We start from the raw sequence: 17,279 nt of genomic DNA on the forward strand, positions 1-17,279 counted from the left end.
TCATCCTGTCCTGCTCCAGCTCTTTCTAAGACACCCCATACCTGAGGCTTTCCTCCCGTGTCCCCAGCATGGGATAGCAGCCTGCCCCTGATCTTCCATCCCTAGTTTCTCTTCTCCGCAGCACTCTACTTAACATACCACATGTTTCACACCCTTAGCCATTTTACGGTCACCCCACCGGAATATAAGCTTCATTCAGAGCAGGAATTTTTGTCTGCTCTATTCATTCCTGAATCTTCCGAGCCTGGGGCACCACAGGAGCTCAGGAAATATTTAGGGAATAAATGAATGGAGATACAGGCCAACACGTGATCCAGTATTACGATGTTGGGGCAGAAGGAAGACCACCAGAGAAGGTGAAAACCAAACAGGCTTGGTTCTGGGGGGGCTTCTCGAGGTAGGACCTGAAGAATGCACCTGAAGGAAAAGAAATTTCTAGGAGGGGCACAGCAAGAACAAAAACACATAGAGGGGCATAGAAGCGACAGGTCTGGCTTTGATGACCGCCCCAATCACCCGTTATCTCCTAACCTGGTGCCTCGTGTACAGGCTTCCTCTTTGCAAGTCCGCTAACCTGAAGGGCACGTGACCACATGACATGGGGGAAATCTCGAAAGGGCTTCAAGGGCAGCCCGGGTGACGGCCAAGAATGCTTTCTCTCCAGACACGTGCAATTCTCTCTCCACTGACGTCAGGAGAGAAGGGCATGTGTTTCTGCCCACAGGAGGTGAGCTGGAAGTTAACATGAGGTGTGGGGAGGGCAGGCGAGGAGAGGCCCTTCAAAGAAGACACATCAGAGGAGCAAACCGCCTGGCAGTTGGGACTGGAGGGGAAAGATGGCGCCGGGGCTCCTCTGGGCCAAGTGGGAGGGTCTGTTCCTGCAGTGGCAAGACCAGGGTCTCTGTTGCTGGAGATCTCTGTCTGCCCTCATAGTGTAGCCAGAGCACAGTCAGCTAGTTCTCTAGCCCCCTGGGCCGGGCCAGGAACCATTTCCTTAGCAGCCAACAAATAAAGACAAACAGTCCCGGCAGGGTGGGTAGGAGCTGGGGCGGTGGAATTCCCCATCTTTCATGTCCCAGCCCTGCCTCCCATCCTGAGTCCCTTGCCCTATACACGACGCATTCAGCTGTGCGCTTGACATGAGAAGGTGTGACATGTGGCCTTCACCCCACGTAGCTGCTCTAGCTCTTGGAGAGCATCGGCCCAGGCCAGATGGGTGCCCTCACCAGGTGGGGCCCAACTTCATCTAGAGCGGCCGGGTCAAGGCCAGCAGTTGCCAGGGCTTTCCTGACTCTTAGCGTAAAGATCATTCCTCCTACTAGACCCCATGCCACCCACATTCCTGTGCCTCTCTGGCAGCCAGAGGGCTCGATCTCGTTCCTTGCTTCTATCTCCCATCACAAATGCACTTTGTACACACCGTCTATCTCGTCATCATCTTTCTCCTGTCCTTAGAACAGATGGAAAATTCCTGGAGGGCAGGGCTATGCCTTTCACTCAGATAGGGATAACTTCTGGGGAACCCAGAGCCACGTCTGCTGGATAGCTGCTTCCCTTAGCTTAATGTCTCTTCCATCAAGTAAGCTAGGGCTTCCCTCCACTCAGAGACTGTGTCTCCCCCATCAGACAGGGGCCTTCTCTAACTCAGGGACTGTCTTTCGCCAAGAATTTAGGCCTCCTCCACCTGAAGGGTCCTGGTTCCTCTTTCCTTTGGCTCCCCCATGGCCCCATGTACTCAAAGCCAAGCCTCAGGTCATCACTGATCCCTCTGGAACTCAGCAGAAAGGCCAGATGCCAGGCTTGCGGACCAACTACAGGGCCTATGGCTAGCCCCCGCCCAGGTCTCCTCTAGGCTCACGGAGAAGCTGAAACCACCAGAGACAAGCTGCCCAGGACACCCACTCCAGGATCCAATTTCAGTGATTGGCCCCAGCTTCCCTCTGGGCAGAAGCCAAAGCTGTGATTAATAAACTCTCCCAAGGAGCAGCCTGCTGGGGCCTTTCAGCAGCTGGGGAGTGATCTGAGGTTAGGGAGTCTAAGCCCCTCCTGCCTCTGGGCCCAGCCCCATGCGGTCCAGCCCCCCCCCCCCCCTTACCCCAGGGAGGCTGGAGAACTGGAGGCTGGATTACTGGTATCCCAAACAACAAGTCATAGGACACACTTCCAAGAATTGGGCCTGATTAATTTCCTGTTTCAAGAGTCCTCAGTAGGGGCAGGGGTAGGCACTGAAGCAAAGCCTGCAGTCATCACCTTCCTAAACCACAGGCAGCTCAACTTACTGTTCTGGGACATGGTCAGCCTAATAGTAGGGCAGGGGTAATCATTGAAAAGATAATTATACCTTATATAAGTAGGGTTTTTTTTTTTTTTTAATAGTATACGAAAGGCTTTCCATTCATCACCCCATTTGAATCTCCTAATAGTCCTTGAGGGAAGCAGAGCAAGGATTATTGGCCCTGACGGTTTGGAGGGCTGAGAGGAGGGAGAGCCAGGCTTGCTGTGGGGAGAAGGAGAGGAATAACACTTGCGCTTGACCTACGGGGACAAGGAAGATTTTGACAGATAGCAATAGAAACTAATGTTGCAGGCAGAAGGGTTCAACTAAGTCAAGACTTACGGAGTGTATGGTGCTGATGAGGGGTCTGTAGGTGTGAGAGAAAAATCAAGAAGGGCAGGAAGGGGCTGGGTCCTGGACAGCCCCACATGCCTCTCTGGTCCCACTTCTCTATATCCTCTCTTACCTTTGATGAACTGGATCACTGTCAGGTCTGGTGCAATCTGGGTGAGGCTGTCCTGTTTCTCTTGGGACTCCGCCGGGCTCTCAGAGGGAGAATCTTCACCCTGGGAGGACACACAACCAAGGGCCGTCAGCTGGATGCCAGACATTCTGCTCTGAGATGCCTGTGAGCTGGGGAAACACTCTGGGAGAGAAGAGGGCATGGGGCAGTCACCTCATCAGAAGCGATATGGGTCAACAGTGTTCCATGCGTTTTGGCCCTGAATGAGCCTGGGTGGATTGATGCCAACATGTGCTGGGTGGGGGAGAGAACTGGTCCCTGAACGCTCTATAAGGACCTTTGCTTCACCTTGGCCGGGGAACTCCAAGAAAGGCTGAGGTCGAGTGTCTTGCTAATCCAGGAGGTGGGCATTCTGAGCAGAAGGGAAGTTGATTTTCAGAGAAAATCACTATGTTCCATATGCACATAGTTCTGAGTCAAACGTTGTTCAGTGTCTCTCCCCTGCTGGGCTCCCAGCTCTGCAAGAGCAGGGATCGTGCTTATCTTGTTCTCTGTTGAAACCCTGGTGCCTAGCATACGGCCTGGGGTGGAATAGTGGGTATCTGATAAGTATCTATGAACAGAAAGAGTGGAAAAGACAGCTGCCATAGGCAAAGAGTGCGGCCAGGCTCTAGGAAGAAAAAGGAGATTGACAAGAGAGGCGATTGCGAAGCAAGTGAGCTCCTACACAGCTTCAGTTCGGAATGGAGCATGGGGTCCACACCGAATACCCCAGGGGCCTGGCAAAATGGAGATTCCAGGTATCCCAGGCCACCGGTATACAGGCTGGGGGCTCTGTCCTCATGTGCACCTGCAAAGGAAGGAGACTTATGCTCCGCCCAGGAGCAAAGCAGCTGCAAGCTTCGGTAACTTGCTCAACATTGCACAGAACTATGATCTGAACTCAAGCCTGCCTGTGCCTAAAGCTCATGCCTTATCCCCTCAGCACCCATGAGTCGGAAGCCCCGGTGCAAGACAGGCAGAACTGGGAGGCAACTTTGTGGACTAATGTGAAGGGGCCCGAGAGCCCACAGTCTAAGTCACTGCGTGAGGCACTGTGGGTCTATTACTCATTTATACCTCGAAGCTACCAGCCCTATGTGGCCACTGGGCACTGGAAATACAGCCAGTCCAGACTGAGATGTGCCATGAGTATCAAACACAGGGGGCATTTCAAAGACTTAACATGGAAGAAAAAAATGGAAAACAGCCCATCATTAATTTTTTAAATTGATGATATGCGGAAATGAGAATCAGAGATCTCCTCGCACCCTTCCCCGCCCTAGCCAAGCCATGGAGAGTGGTGCGGGAAGGCTACAGCACCTGAGGGAGGGGGTGCTGGGGTCGGGATACTGCCCCAGGAACAGAGGGAGGAGGGGCTGAGATAAGCTAAGAACTTTCCAGTGTTCTTATCCAGTATGGATGGACAGACGGGATGCCGGGCTCGACTCCACCCTTGGACGGGCAGAATCTGTGAGTTCCTTCCTTGCTTGGGGTTCCTTGTCCTCATGTAAACAGTGAGGATGACTGCAGTGTCTGCATGTCCAGCCCCCTGTGGTCTAGGCAGCACTTTCACATCTGCCATGTCATCTGATTGCCACAGCACTCTGGTGAAGGGGTCCTTATAGCACCTATTTCGCCGAAGAGGAAACTGAGACCCCAGAAGAGGACATGTCACCCAGGGAGCAATGGGCAGAGCAGATTGTTGAAGGCAGGTCCTCCAGGACCACCATCTCACCCCTGGGTCATGCTGTGAAAAAGAGCATGGGGCAGGGGAGGGGCGGAACTTCAGGGGCTGGGGTGAGGGGGTGGTCAGGGAAGGCCTCTAGGAGAAGTGAGGTTTGGGATTTGGAAGGGAGGAAGGAAGAAGTTATTGGAAGCAAGGGCATAGGATAGCAGGGTGGGGGGCAATTAGGGAAGGGCCTGTCTGTGCAGTGGTTTGTGGGAGTGGGTGATGGGGAAGCCATAGCGTCTGGGGCAGGAGCTGGGCAGTTTGGAGGGCCATGCTAACAGACTTGGCCTTTATCAGGTGGGTGCTGGGCACTCCTGTCCTGGGCTCTTCACAAGTTTCTGCCTCTCTCCCCAGATCTGCTTTGAGGACTCCCGACCAAGCGCCGGCTCCGGAAACTAGAAGCCTTGTGGCTAGCTCAGAGCAGGGCTTGGAGTCAGACATATCACATCTGGCTGTGGTTTGCCCTGGTCAGCAGGCCTGTGCTGAGAGAGCCGATTAGAACTTCCCCTCCCTCAGGGCCATGTGCTGACAGCTGCAAGCTTGTGGGACCCAGGGAGCCGTGTGTGGTCCGGTATGTGCAAGAGCCCTGTATCTGCTGGGCCTCCAGGGCTCCAGGAACTGTCCTTGGGGGAAGTTGGGTTTCTGGAAGGGTCTGAGCAGGCCTGTGACCCCAGCCCCACAGAGCCTCGCTGACCCTGGCAGGTGATATGGGATTCTCTGCCAGCCCTCAGCTGTCATCGCACATGGCCACGGTAAGTGGCCACAGGGATGGGGTGATGTGCTAGCCTTCCCACTACCGTGGGAGGGAGATCATGTTTCTAGCAGAGCGCCTGGAGATCTGAGCTCCGTGGAGGATTGTGACACACTTTCTCCAGCTTTCTTGTTGAGATCTGTGTGACTGGCCATGCCTCCCTTGTCCCTTTGGCCACCAGCAAGCCCAGAACCAAATAAGGGGTTTGGTTTTATCAACTGAATTCATCTTTGTGGTCCACGCTCCTATGTTTCCCCCTCTCTTGCTGATACCCCTTTTGCTGCTATTTCTATTTTCCTGCTTCTTGGTCCTGACTTGGTGATTCAGACCACATCCCTCCTGCTCTTCCCAGATCTGAATCCCAGTTCCACCCTCCACTAGGCCTGGGGTGAGTTGTTTAATCTCTGTAACTTGACCCTCAGGTGTAAAATGGGGGTTATAGCTTAACCTACTTCACAGGTGGATTACAAAGATTAAATGAGATAATATATACAAAGAGTTTAGTATATGTGCTGCCGAAGCAAGCACATATACAAAGAGTTTAAAACAATACACAGTCCAGAATAAACTATAGATGTCAGCTTAATTTCCCACTTTTACTAGTTTGGTAGTTGAGTTTGGTGTGAGCTGTAAGAATATTAGAAAAAAGGTCATTTTCCCATTGTTTTTGCTTTTAAGAGCTGGCTTGATCAGAGAAAGATATTAAGAATAAGCACTCCTGCTGGTCGAGTACTGAATAATCCACTTTCCACTTTGCTGGTTTCATTCTTTAAAAATCCCAAGGTATGAGGCACCTGGGTGGCTCAGTTGGTTAAGCAACTGCCTTCGGCTGAGATTGTGATCCCGAAGTCCCAGGCTTGAGTCCCACATCAGTCTCCCAGCTCCATAGTGAGTCTGCTTCTTCCTCTGACCTTCTCCCTTTTCATGCTTTCTCTCTCTCTCTCACAAATAAATAAATAAAATCTTTTAAAAAAATATATCCCAAGGTGTGGATATTAGTGTTGTAACCATTTTACAGATTTCAGAGTTCCAGGTGCAGAGGCGGGATTCATAACCAGGCTGGTCTCATACAGACACATCGTGTCTGGCTCCTGCTGGGGGCCTTCCTGACACTGGTGCAGATGCCTCAGGCACTGAGAACCCCAGCCTCCCAGGCCACATCAGCTACTGATCAGCTCTCTCCATGAGCCTCAGTCTCCTCCTCTGTCAAATGGGGGTATTGGACTTGATCAGTGTTTTTAAAACAGGGTTTTGGCAGCAAAACCCTCTCTCCAATTGAACCTCACTCAAAAGACTGATATAAAAACACATAAAACTAGAATCTGTCTGATTGGTGTGTGTGTGTGTGTGTGTGTGTGTGTGTGTGTGTGTGTGTGTGTGTATACATGTGTTTGTGTGCCGAGGGGTGGAAGACCTTATTCCTATTGGGGGACATTCTCTTCAATCTCCCTACAGTGGCACCCTTGGAGTTCTGTGGGTACAGTTTAAAACCACTGAAGCAGATCGCCCCAAAAAGCCTTCCAGTCCCAGTGTTTGAGGAAGCTCTGATCTACACCAAGCTGTGAGTAGGGGTGAGGTTCACCGTAGCCCTGTGGGGCCAGACTTGGCTTCGTACAGACTGGTACATGGGGAGGTGGTGCTGGCCAAGCTCTGGGCACAACCTTGACCCTCTCTAGACCTGAATCCTTCCATCTATAAGACAGAGTCAGGGTTGAACTGGATGATCTCTCGAGACATTTTACCTTAGAGCACTGAGGAGGGGTAAAGGTGGAATCACAAGGCCTGGGTTGCTAGGGATGAGGAAGGATGCATGAGGGCTCCTGGGCTGGCTGGGAGGGGTCTGGAGGCAGTGCCTGCGAGGGAGAGGTACCAGGCACAAGGGAGACCCGAGTCACCTTGGACCTCCCAGGGGCTGCAAAGGAGCATGAAGTCCAAGGGGAACAGAAGCCTCCCAGCTGGCCCTAAGTCCTGGGTTTTAAGGGCCACTGCCACTGCCCACTCCTGCACCCATCCTTGACGATTCTCCCAAAGAAGCACATCAGGTCAACGATCGGGAGAAAACAGATTTCATGGACTCCTAGACTCATGGGCCAAAACTGTAGCCATATAGAAACATGAATTTTGGGAGTCAAAGACCATTTGAGGCATAGAATCATAGAATCATAGAACAGAACTACTTGAGAATCTTTGCTAGAAACATAGAACTTTAAAACTGTATAATATTAGAATCCCAGACTCTGGGAGACAGCCTAGAATAACAGACATGGAGACTCCTGGGAAATAGGAACTGAGAGAAGATGACAGAGACCAGTAGACCAGTTGTGCTCAGAGGCCAGGCAGGGTCAGGGGCTCTCGATGGATAAGACCTTTCTCAGCCCCTGGTCCAGCACCAGGGGCAGGCATTCAGCGGGACCGGAGGGTATGGAGGCCACGGGAGGGTTGCTGCCTGAATGGTGTCCTACAACCATAAGGACAGATGGGGCCAGATGACCTGCTAGGGAGCCCCTAAGAGGCCATCTCTACTCCATAGGCCCTACAGAGCCATGTGCCACAAGTCCTACAGGACCTTAGAAACTGGCTGATTATGGAGAGGGAGACTGAGGCTTACAGAGGACTAACATCTGCCATGGTTCACTCCTAGAAGGGTGTCTCCTGGCCACGATGAGGTCAAAGATTCGTGGGCAGAACCAAAGACAGGAAAGCAGAGCTCCTCCCCTCCATGTCCTGTATGGCCTCTCCCATCTCCCATCTCATAATCTTCTCTGTGGAGACTCTTCATGCTCCTCTCCCTGCAGGCAGAGAACTCTAAGCACTGGCCATGGGAGAAGTGTGAGCTGTTCGTCAGTCATCCCCCTGTCCATCTGCATCTGGCCTTCCTTCGTTACCTGAGAGCTTCTTGGGGGCAGAGGCTGAGGAGTGAACCCTTTTCTCCCACAGTGGAAGGGCTCATGTACTGCTCCATTTAGAAAAGACATCATTGAACCTGTCAGAGCCTGTAGACCCTATCCAATCTGCCCATTGTACAGATGAGGAGACTGAGGTCAAGACCTCCACTGGGTCACAAAACCCTGATATTACATGCCACCATTAAAAACTGCATTTACTTGTAGGAGGCTCTTTAGGGAAACTCTGAGCCTGGGAGAAGATACCCGAAGGGATTTCAGAAAGAATCTCCCCTTCACTTCCCTCTGCCCCCCACCACCCGTGCCTGTTCCCACTCTCTACAGAAGATACATCCCCTCATGTCTGTGAGCCTGGACCTTCTGGCTGCCAATTCTGCCTCATTGGGCCCTTCCTCCCTGTCCATCTACCTCTCCTTCAGTGGTCTGAGTGGGCGGGGGGCCGCCCTTGTCGCTGTAAACAGAGCTGGCCCAGGCAGAGCCTCAAGGAGGCGGGTGGGGGTGCGGGGAAGGGGGGAGAGAACAATTCCTCCCACATCAATATTTATTGCCTTCGAGCTGCTGCAAGCAGATCTTCATGTTCTCAGCCTTCGGTTCTTTTTTAAGAACCTCTCACCCCCTTCCTTCCTCACTCCCCATCCCCCATGTGCTGACAGAATGAATCCAGACAGCCAGACAGGTTCACAGCTGGGGAACCAGGGCTTCCAATCATCACAGAGATGCTGCTCTTCAAACCCAGATGTCTGCCCCACAGCAGCTTGGACGCAAGAAACTGTGCATTCTTAGACTTCAGGCACACAGACTACAGCTCCCCAGAATTGGTCCTTGGCACATTACCACATAAAGGGCTGCACAGAATGGGGAAGCGTCTTGCTCAAGGTCACCCAGCGGACACATGACCAAGCCCACCCACGCCTCCCACTGGCTTCTTCACCTAGTCCGCCTCCTGGCTCAAGCGGCTGTCCTCTGTTCAGATGTGAGGCTCAACCTGGACATTGCCCATAACCAGAAACTCCTCACTTCCTCTGTGACCACCCCTACTTCTAAGAACTGTTGCCCCAAGTTCTAGGAATTCTTACCTCATTCAATTTCTGGCCTGAGCGAGGCAGAACCAGGAAGGGCCATCTGTGGTTTCAAGCTGCCTTCTTCCCCTGAAACTGGTCGCTCTGCAGGGCCTGCCTCCCCCTACCTCTGAGCCCAGCACCAGCCCAGGCTTGCACTGTCTTGGGATGTCCCCTAGCAGAGAGGCACCCGGGCCCTAGCAGTGTCCCTTCTGGGTGGCTCCTGGACTCCTCCCCTTGTCTCCCCCCACTGCGGGTGCACTGCTTCCCACCTGGACCACAGCCAGAGTGGCTTCACCAGTCTCCCTGCACCCCCTGCTCCCCACACATGTCCTCTGTCCCTTCTTCTACTTAGACCCTATGACAGAGCCATGGGACCCCCATTTACCCTCCTTCCAGGGCGACCAGCTGTTCTTGAAACTGGCAGGCAAGCCCTTTCCTGTTCTGACCTCTATTGGCTGTTCTAACATCAATTTTCATTGGTCTCCCATATATAAAACTTCTGCTCCAGCAGGGGCTGGGGGATGGGTAGTGAGGTTCACAGAGCAGCCATGTTTGGGGTTGGACAGACTTGAGCTCAAATTCTAGTTTTTCTAGACGAACACATTTTCAGCCCTCTCTCCTAGGCCCAGACTTTCATGCCCTGAGGAGGAGGGCCTCTCTCCCATCACAGCCAGCATATTCAAATGCACCAACATGCCTCATTAAATAGAATTATTCTTGCTGCAAAATATTCGACAGGCTTTTTACAAATCATCCCTTTGAAACTAGAATTACTTAGCAACAAATAATTTATGATCGTGATTTCTCAACAATTACTTCGCTGTGAAATACTAAGAAATATATATTTATGCAAATGTATATATTCCTGACACAGAGCTCATAAAACTCTTGTAAATAAGAGTGCTTAGGAAAATCTTCTAATATTTAGTCTTTGACCCCAGTTCCTGACACAGAGCTCCGAAGATCTGTATAATTCCCTGTGTGCTAGGAAATGACAACAAGCTCTTAAATCCCTTGCAATTTCCTGGGTGAGAGGAATATCCTTTGTTCTAATGAGATGACTCTCAGTGGGCTCTTGGAAGGGAAATGGTCACCAGAAAGAAGATGCTCCCCTGCTCCTCCTCCAATTCTCTAGAGGGGGCAAAGGGCTGGGAATGGAGTTAAGGATTGAGCATGTCTATGTGGAAAAAGCCCCCCCAAAATCCTAATAGTATAGGGTTCAGTGAGCTTCAAGGTTGGTAAACACATCCATATGGCAGGACGGTGACATATCCCAACCCCACAAGGACAGAAGCTCCTGTGTTTGGGACCTTCCCAGTCCCCTCCCTATGTGTTTTCTCATCTGGCTATTAGTCAATACCCTTAATCAGATCCCATATTGCATAATTAGCAGGTAAACATGAAGTAAGTGTTTTCCTGAGTTCTGTGAGCTGTTCTAGCAAAGAATGGAATCCAAGAAAGGGTTTGTGGGAACCCCTGATTTGTAGCCAAATAGGGCAAAAATTGTGGGTAACCTGGGGACGGGCCTACTACCCGTGGCTAAAGTGGGACTGAGCCTTAACTGTGGCATCAGACGCTATCTCCGGGTAAACAGTGTCAGAGTTGAGGGAAACTGTGGGACACCTAGTGGGTGACACAGAGAATCAGCCGGCTTGAGAATCACCCCACACACGTGGTCACAGAAGTGTTGTGTGTGGGTCCTCAGGAAAAGAGAAAATCGAACGTGCAAATTTTCAGAATGTAATGAGATGTGTATGAATGCTAAAGAAAATTCGATACAGTCAACATTAATGATGCATTGAACTTCTATAAACCCTTCCTGTTTTGTCATTTTGTTGTGTACTCTGGAGCCAATAGATTGTTTTAAAGGCCTCTGGAAAATTGGAGGGCCCCACCCCGAATCATCTCTCCTGCCCAGCAGATCTCTGAGGAAAGACTGCCCGCCCCTCAGCTGAGCAGGGGGTTTCAGCAAGAGATCCTCAAGCACCTCATAGCTTGTTACTTATCCATCAATCTTAGTCCCTCCCCTCTAGGAAGTGCCCGTTTTAAGAGTAGAGGCCACATGCTGAGCTCCTGTGCCTGGCCTGACACCTGGCCCAGAGGACGCACTTCACATACATTTGTCCCCCTCCCTGCTTCTGAAAGGCTAAATTCTTTTCTAAAAGCTGAACCCTTTGTCCACCCTATGGCCACACCTAGAATTCCCCCTCTCCCCTCTCTAGGCTTCCACCGTCTGTCAGAGCCTCGCTCAAGTCCTGCCCCTTCAGAGAAGTCTTCTCAGACCCCCCACCCATTCTCCACCTCCAATCTCAATATTGAGATTGCTCCTTCTCAATATTGCTCCAGCGTGGCACGTTTAGAACTCACAGAAAGCGTGAAGTGATGAGCAGAGAGACAGAGTGATGGTGAGACAGGGGGCATGGGCTCGGACAGGCTGGGGTTCTCCCCGCAGTGCTGCCCTCGCTGGCCATGTGATCTTGGCTAGGTCCCTTCCCCCAGCCCCTGATCTCCTCAGCTGTGGAAGGGGCAGGACATATTCCTTGTGTGGGACTGTTGGGGGATGCGGCGGAGCCTGGATGGAAAGGCTTTGTAAACTGCCGAGTGCAGTGCCCAGGAGGGATGAAGTCTAAGGTTCCAAGGGAGGAACTGGTTGGTGGGGGCTGGAGCCTGGACTCGGGTGGGCTTGTGGAAGGGACTTACTTTGCTGACAGATGAGGCTGTGGTTTCCAAGATCCTTCGCCGAAAGCGGAGCTCATGCTTCTCCCTGGGCATCTCCCTAGGGAAGAAGAAGTAGGGCACCGCGGCCAGGGCCACTGCCCCCGCAGAGATGAGGAAGCCCAGCCACCAGGCACCCACCCATCGGGGGTCCTTTGAAGTCAGGCTGATACCACCTGGAAGAGAAGACCAAGGTGATGTTAGGGTCAGGATGGGCTGTCCCGTCTTGGCCACCATCCTGGGACTGGCCTTTGAGACCTGAGGTGGCCTGGGCCAGGAGTCAGGAAACCTGGACTCCAGCTGTGGCTTTGCCAGTTACGTCCCATATGACCTTGGGCAAGGCCTTGATCCTTCCTGGACTCAGCTTTTCAACAACTGGGTCACGGTAGCAGTCAAGGCTATGGACTTTGGAAATGGACTGCTGAGTCTGAATTCCATTACTAACATATCCTTGGGCAAATTGCTTGACCTCTTTGTGCCTCGGGGTCTTCCTCTGTAAAATACGGACAGAAGTAGTACCTTCATCACAGGGTTGTTGTGAGAATCATAGAAATCAACACAGGTAAAGCACATAGAATGTGCTGTACAGATGTCTGTTCCTCTTCCTCCTCTTACTGTTACTGTTATGAGGATTATTACCATTAAATCGATGGTTAGGACCCTTCTTGTGCTTCTCAGACCTGCATCATTAAAACCACCAGGTGTTTGTCAAAAATACCTCAGACCAACTTAAAACTACCATGGGGTGGAGTGGGAAGGTGACCAAGGAGTCTTCCCTTTAACAAGTTCCCCAGGTATAATTAGGACTAGATTATTCCAGATGTGCCTCCTGGCTGGAGGGCCTGCTTCTCCCATCCAAGCCCTTACCTCGAGGCTGAGTCGGATACCTCCTCCTTCAATTGCCCAGCATCCACAAACATTTTCTAACCACACTGATGCATAAACACAGCAAGCCCAGGAGTAGGGCTGGTGTCCAGGTGCTTGGGCCTGAGCGCTCCTGGCCAGGGGCCAGAGTACACAGTCGGCACTCAGCAAACGTATCTATAAAGCTGGGGCTGAAGCTAGATTTTGTACTAATTCCCTCCTCCAGCTATTATTCCCCCTGCTTCTGTGCCAGCCTGGTGAGTGCGAGCACAGGCATCTCCCCGACTCCCCCGCTTCTCACACACTCATCTGTGCCTGTAACACACCTGATCAGCCCACCCCATGAAATCCCCCATAGGGAAAGGGTAGGAAGATCAATCTACAAGAACACATCAGCCCGTGGAGGAGCCACGTCTGCCAGGATGATGTCAACAGAGCCCCAAAACATACCACCTTCCCCGAAGCGGGGGCGTGTCCAGGAAACCTGAGGAAAGCCAACCAGAGCTGGCACTGGAGGGCTGGGCCCCCGCTTTCTAGAAGGAAGGAAGGTGGGGCGGGGCTATACCTAGTGAGTCTTGTTCAGAAGGAGGCAGCCTGGTGCAAAAGCCAGAGAAGAAGCAGAATCGGCCTGTCCATCCATTCGCTCGTGTGTCCCCTGAGGTTCCTAGGGCTTGCTGGAAACCTCCAGGAGAGAGGGATCCTTGCCTTGTTCCTACAGAGCATCAGCGCTCAGGGACCCTCACCACTCCTCACTCCTGGCTGACTTCAGACCAAGCTTTGGTCCCACTTCGTGGCCCACCCCTACTACTGCCTGGATCAAAGACTACGGTTCCCTGAGGGGAGCCCTTGGCACAGGTTCCCAGACTCTGAGATGGTCAGAAGTAGAAGGGTCCTGAGAGGTCACCCAGTACATTTCCCATCTGAGGTTGGCCCAAGCTCACAGAATCCTGCTCCAAAAGTTCTCTCCTGCAAGCTTCTCTATTTGACCTGGGTCTTGTTGCCCCTAAAGATGGGACCTCCCTATAGGCCAAGAACATAGGTGGTCCTGTGTGCCCTGCAGTGTATCCGAATGCAGGCTGGGGTCAGAGGGAGCTCAGGGACAGGACTGGGTGAAGAGTCATCCTAATAGCAGTGACAAGACAACTGCCTGTCTGGTGGCGGTCTGCCGTTTCTCTTCATCTCTCACTGGATTCTGATTGCAGCTTGGGGAGGTGGGCAGGGCAGAGAGTGTCTCAAAGACGAAGAAGTTGAGAGTTTAAGAAGCATGTCCAAGGTCAGTGGGATGGCTAGGATTTGAACGTGACCTCGCTGGTTCAGTGTCTCCTATGAGGCCAGCGGACAGTGAGCTAGCCGCAGTGTGCCTCCCAGGAATGGCTGTGTGCTCTTTGAGGCTCACCTTCTGGCATCCTGTCTATGTCCACATAAAGGCGCAGCATGAGGCCGCCCAGCCCATAGGCCATGCCTGGCCCCATCATGGTTACTGCAAACAGGATCCCTGCAACAACAAAGCCTGGGTTAGGCCCCCTGGCCCCGGCTTCCCTCTGCAGATCAGTGCCTACCCCATCTCCAGTAGGCAAGAGCGGCCCAACTTCCCCCGAGCAGGCCCAGAAAACTCCAGGGCTTCTCCAGACCTTTCCTGGCCACATGCGGCAGAGGTTGGGAACTCACGCCCAGCCCCTACCTGGTCCACTCATCCTCTGACCTCTGAGCCTGGCCTTCCCTCCAAGCCCGGTTCTCACCAACGTAGAGAGGCGAATTGCTGTTGTGGGCAAAGTCATCGATGTAGGAGATGCCGAAGGGCTGAATGGGCACCGCGCCCACGCCGAGCAGGGTCTGGGCCGTGAACATTATCCCCACCACGGCCAGGTGCTGGGCCTCCATGTAGCTTGAGCAGCTGCTGTTGGAGGGGTCTGGGGTGGGGACTGGGACCGAGGTTGTGGGCTGGCACAAAGAAGCCTCAAAATCCTGTGGCATATCCACTATGAGATGATAAAAAATATTATGACGAGAGCTGAGACTCTTAACACAGCATGCACTGGACACAAAACACCATTTTAGGTGCTGTGTACATCAACCATTTTCCTCCCTTCCCCCAGCAACCCTAGGGGATGGGCGCTCTTGTTATGCCCATTGCACAGATGAGGAAACTGATGCTCCGGCAGCAACTAGCAAAGGCAGAGGCAGGATTGGAACCCAGGCAGCTTGGCTTCGAGTCCTTGCTCCTAATGTACCCTATGCCACTTTTCTGAGCAGAGGTATGTGGAGGTGCCATGGCAACTGTGGTTCTCAGGTGGGGTGGGCTGTCAAAAGAGACTGAGGTTGAACGGGGCCAAAAAGGACAAACAAGATTTTCCAGAAAGAGAAGGTGGGAGGGATACTCCAGGGAGAGGTCAGAGCACATGCAAACCCAGGGGCTTAAGGAGTTCAGCGGAGCAGACTCACAGAGCCTGAGGGACAAGGTCAGGGCTAAAGGCAGGGCCAGGCAGGGGAGGGAAGCTGGACTGAAGAAGGCTCTAGGGCCCTTGGCCTTCATTTTGGGTGGGCTCGGGTCAGCTCAGGACCCAGACACAGAGTTCAGTGAAGGGGAATTTCTTAATTTAGTACCAGACAGTCTCTCCCTGTAGCTCACCAATATTTGGTGAGCAAACTTAAAGAGACCCTCATGCTATTATTATCTCAAATGTGGGTATAGATGCGGCCTTCTCTCTGTGGCCGATCCAGCCTTTTCTGGGAGCCAGGACACTCAGAAAAGCCATGTGAACCAAGGTCAAGGTCCTGGACCATCAACCGAGGTTGTATGAGTTGAAACCTGGGAGACCTTGACAGAGGCCCTCAGCCCATCTGGGCCTCAGTTTCCTCACCTCTCAAGAGTCTCCTAGAATGGAAGTTCTACAGAAATTCAGAATTCACAAGCAGAATAATTCAGTGGTTCGGAGCAGGGTTCTGGGACCAAGCTACCTGGACACGTCATGGCCCCACGAGCTGTGGGTCTTGAGGAGATCCCCCTCTCTCTGAACATCCATCTCCTCACCCGTAAAATATGCTGCTGCCAACACCTGCTTCAGGCCGTAAGCATGGCATGTGTGTACTGCCCACGCACAGAGCCTACTAGACGTTACAGACAATGATTGTGATAGGGCTCTGTATTCTTTTCGCTCCCCTGTGATGCCAGGGCCTCGCAGGGGGCCTGGTAGAGAAGAATTAGCAATAAAGAGACTAATTCATGTTGGAAGAAGAAGGGGTAAACAGAAGAGTTGGGGATGCCAAAGCCGGCTGCATGCCTGGAGGTCACCAAGCCTAGTATACTCATCCAAGACAGGCCCAGGCAGGAGAATGGCTGCCCTCAGGCTTTCCTGGGGCACCCATGGCAGAGGGCTCTTGTGTGGCAGAGAGGAGGAAGAAGAACATGTATGACCCTCACAGAAAAAGCTCTGTTGAAGAGAAAACTCTAGACCCAGAAATGTGGTTTTTGTCCCCCCAGCATTCCAGTCAGGCCTTTTGACAGCTCTCCACTCGGGGCCTCGATAAGCCCCCTGAGCTGCTGGCCCACACTCTACTTTCCCACTTCCTGGCTGTTGCCCCTGTGGCTCCCGGCACTCGAAATGCCCACCTTCTCCTTAACCCCCACCCCACTCGGGGCTCTGCTGGCTCCCTCCGGCTGACTCCCAACGAGCTGGAGTCTCTACCCTGCAGAAAAGCTGCCTGGGCCTCTAACCAGTGCCTCCCTGGGAGCTTCTCGGGGCTGGTCATGCTGCTCCCTCTTTCCGCCCTGGGTCCTGGCACAGAGTGGGAGTGCTGGGGTGTGAGCGAGGGAGGCGATGCTCTCTGACAGCCCTCTTCCCCTGGGAAGGTTTCCATGCCAGGCTGGTCCCAGTGCTTCCTTTCTCACACAAATGACTCACTGCAGGGGTTTTGCTCACCTCAGTCTCCTCTCCCAGGCTGGAAGCTCCCTGGAGGCAAGACTGAGCTCTCTTAGAGGGTCTGACACTAAGTAGGCTATACTAAGGGTTGTTGGGCAGAACACTGGATGGATGGATGGATGGATGGATGGATGGATGGATGGATGGATAGATGGGTGGATAGATGGGTGACAGATGGGTGGGTAGCTGGATGGGTAGATGGAATGTTGAAGGAATGAAGCTCAGACTGATTGGGTTATTCTCCAAGCGACAGGCATCTGCCTGTGCAATAGGCCTTCACCAACATCTCACTAGGCCTCACAACTCCTGTCTAAAATTCTTTCATTTTTTAATTGGTTCATGCACTCATTCATTCTCTCATTAATGTCATGGCTTCTTGTGAGGATTAAAGCACTAATACACATAGAATACTTAGAAGAGAGGCTGGCACACCATAAGGGGTACGTGGTGCTATTATTATCATTCCACAAACATTTCCTGAGGACCTACTCCATGCCAGGCCCTCAAGTAGGCTGAGTTGTAAATTCCCCCCACCTCAAAAACACAGTGACACCCA

At 52.4% G+C, this 17,279-nt stretch overlaps 1 protein-coding gene across 4 annotated transcripts in view; it reads right to left on the bottom strand.

Moving 5' to 3' along the window:
• Window positions 1–17,279, bottom strand: part of SLCO2B1 (solute carrier organic anion transporter family member 2B1) — a 43,877-nt gene that overhangs the window by 13,330 nt on the left and 13,268 nt on the right. For all 4 annotated transcript variants that reach the window (XM_047691901.1, XM_047691897.1, XM_047691900.1 and 1 more), the window contains 4 exons: window positions 14,543–14,782; window positions 14,200–14,298; window positions 11,925–12,115; window positions 2,742–2,841 (listed from right to left, as the gene is read on the bottom strand). In XM_047691901.1, coding sequence (XP_047547857.1) covers window positions 2,742–2,841; window positions 11,925–12,115; window positions 14,200–14,298; window positions 14,543–14,782 — 630 coding nt within the window. The remainder of the gene's footprint in view (window positions 1–2,741; window positions 2,842–11,924; window positions 12,116–14,199; window positions 14,299–14,542; window positions 14,783–17,279) is intronic.

This window comes from Lutra lutra, chromosome 10 (genome assembly GCF_902655055.1).
Source record: "Lutra lutra chromosome 10, mLutLut1.2, whole genome shotgun sequence".
In the NCBI taxonomy this organism is placed as follows: Eukaryota; Metazoa; Chordata; class Mammalia; order Carnivora; family Mustelidae; genus Lutra; species Lutra lutra.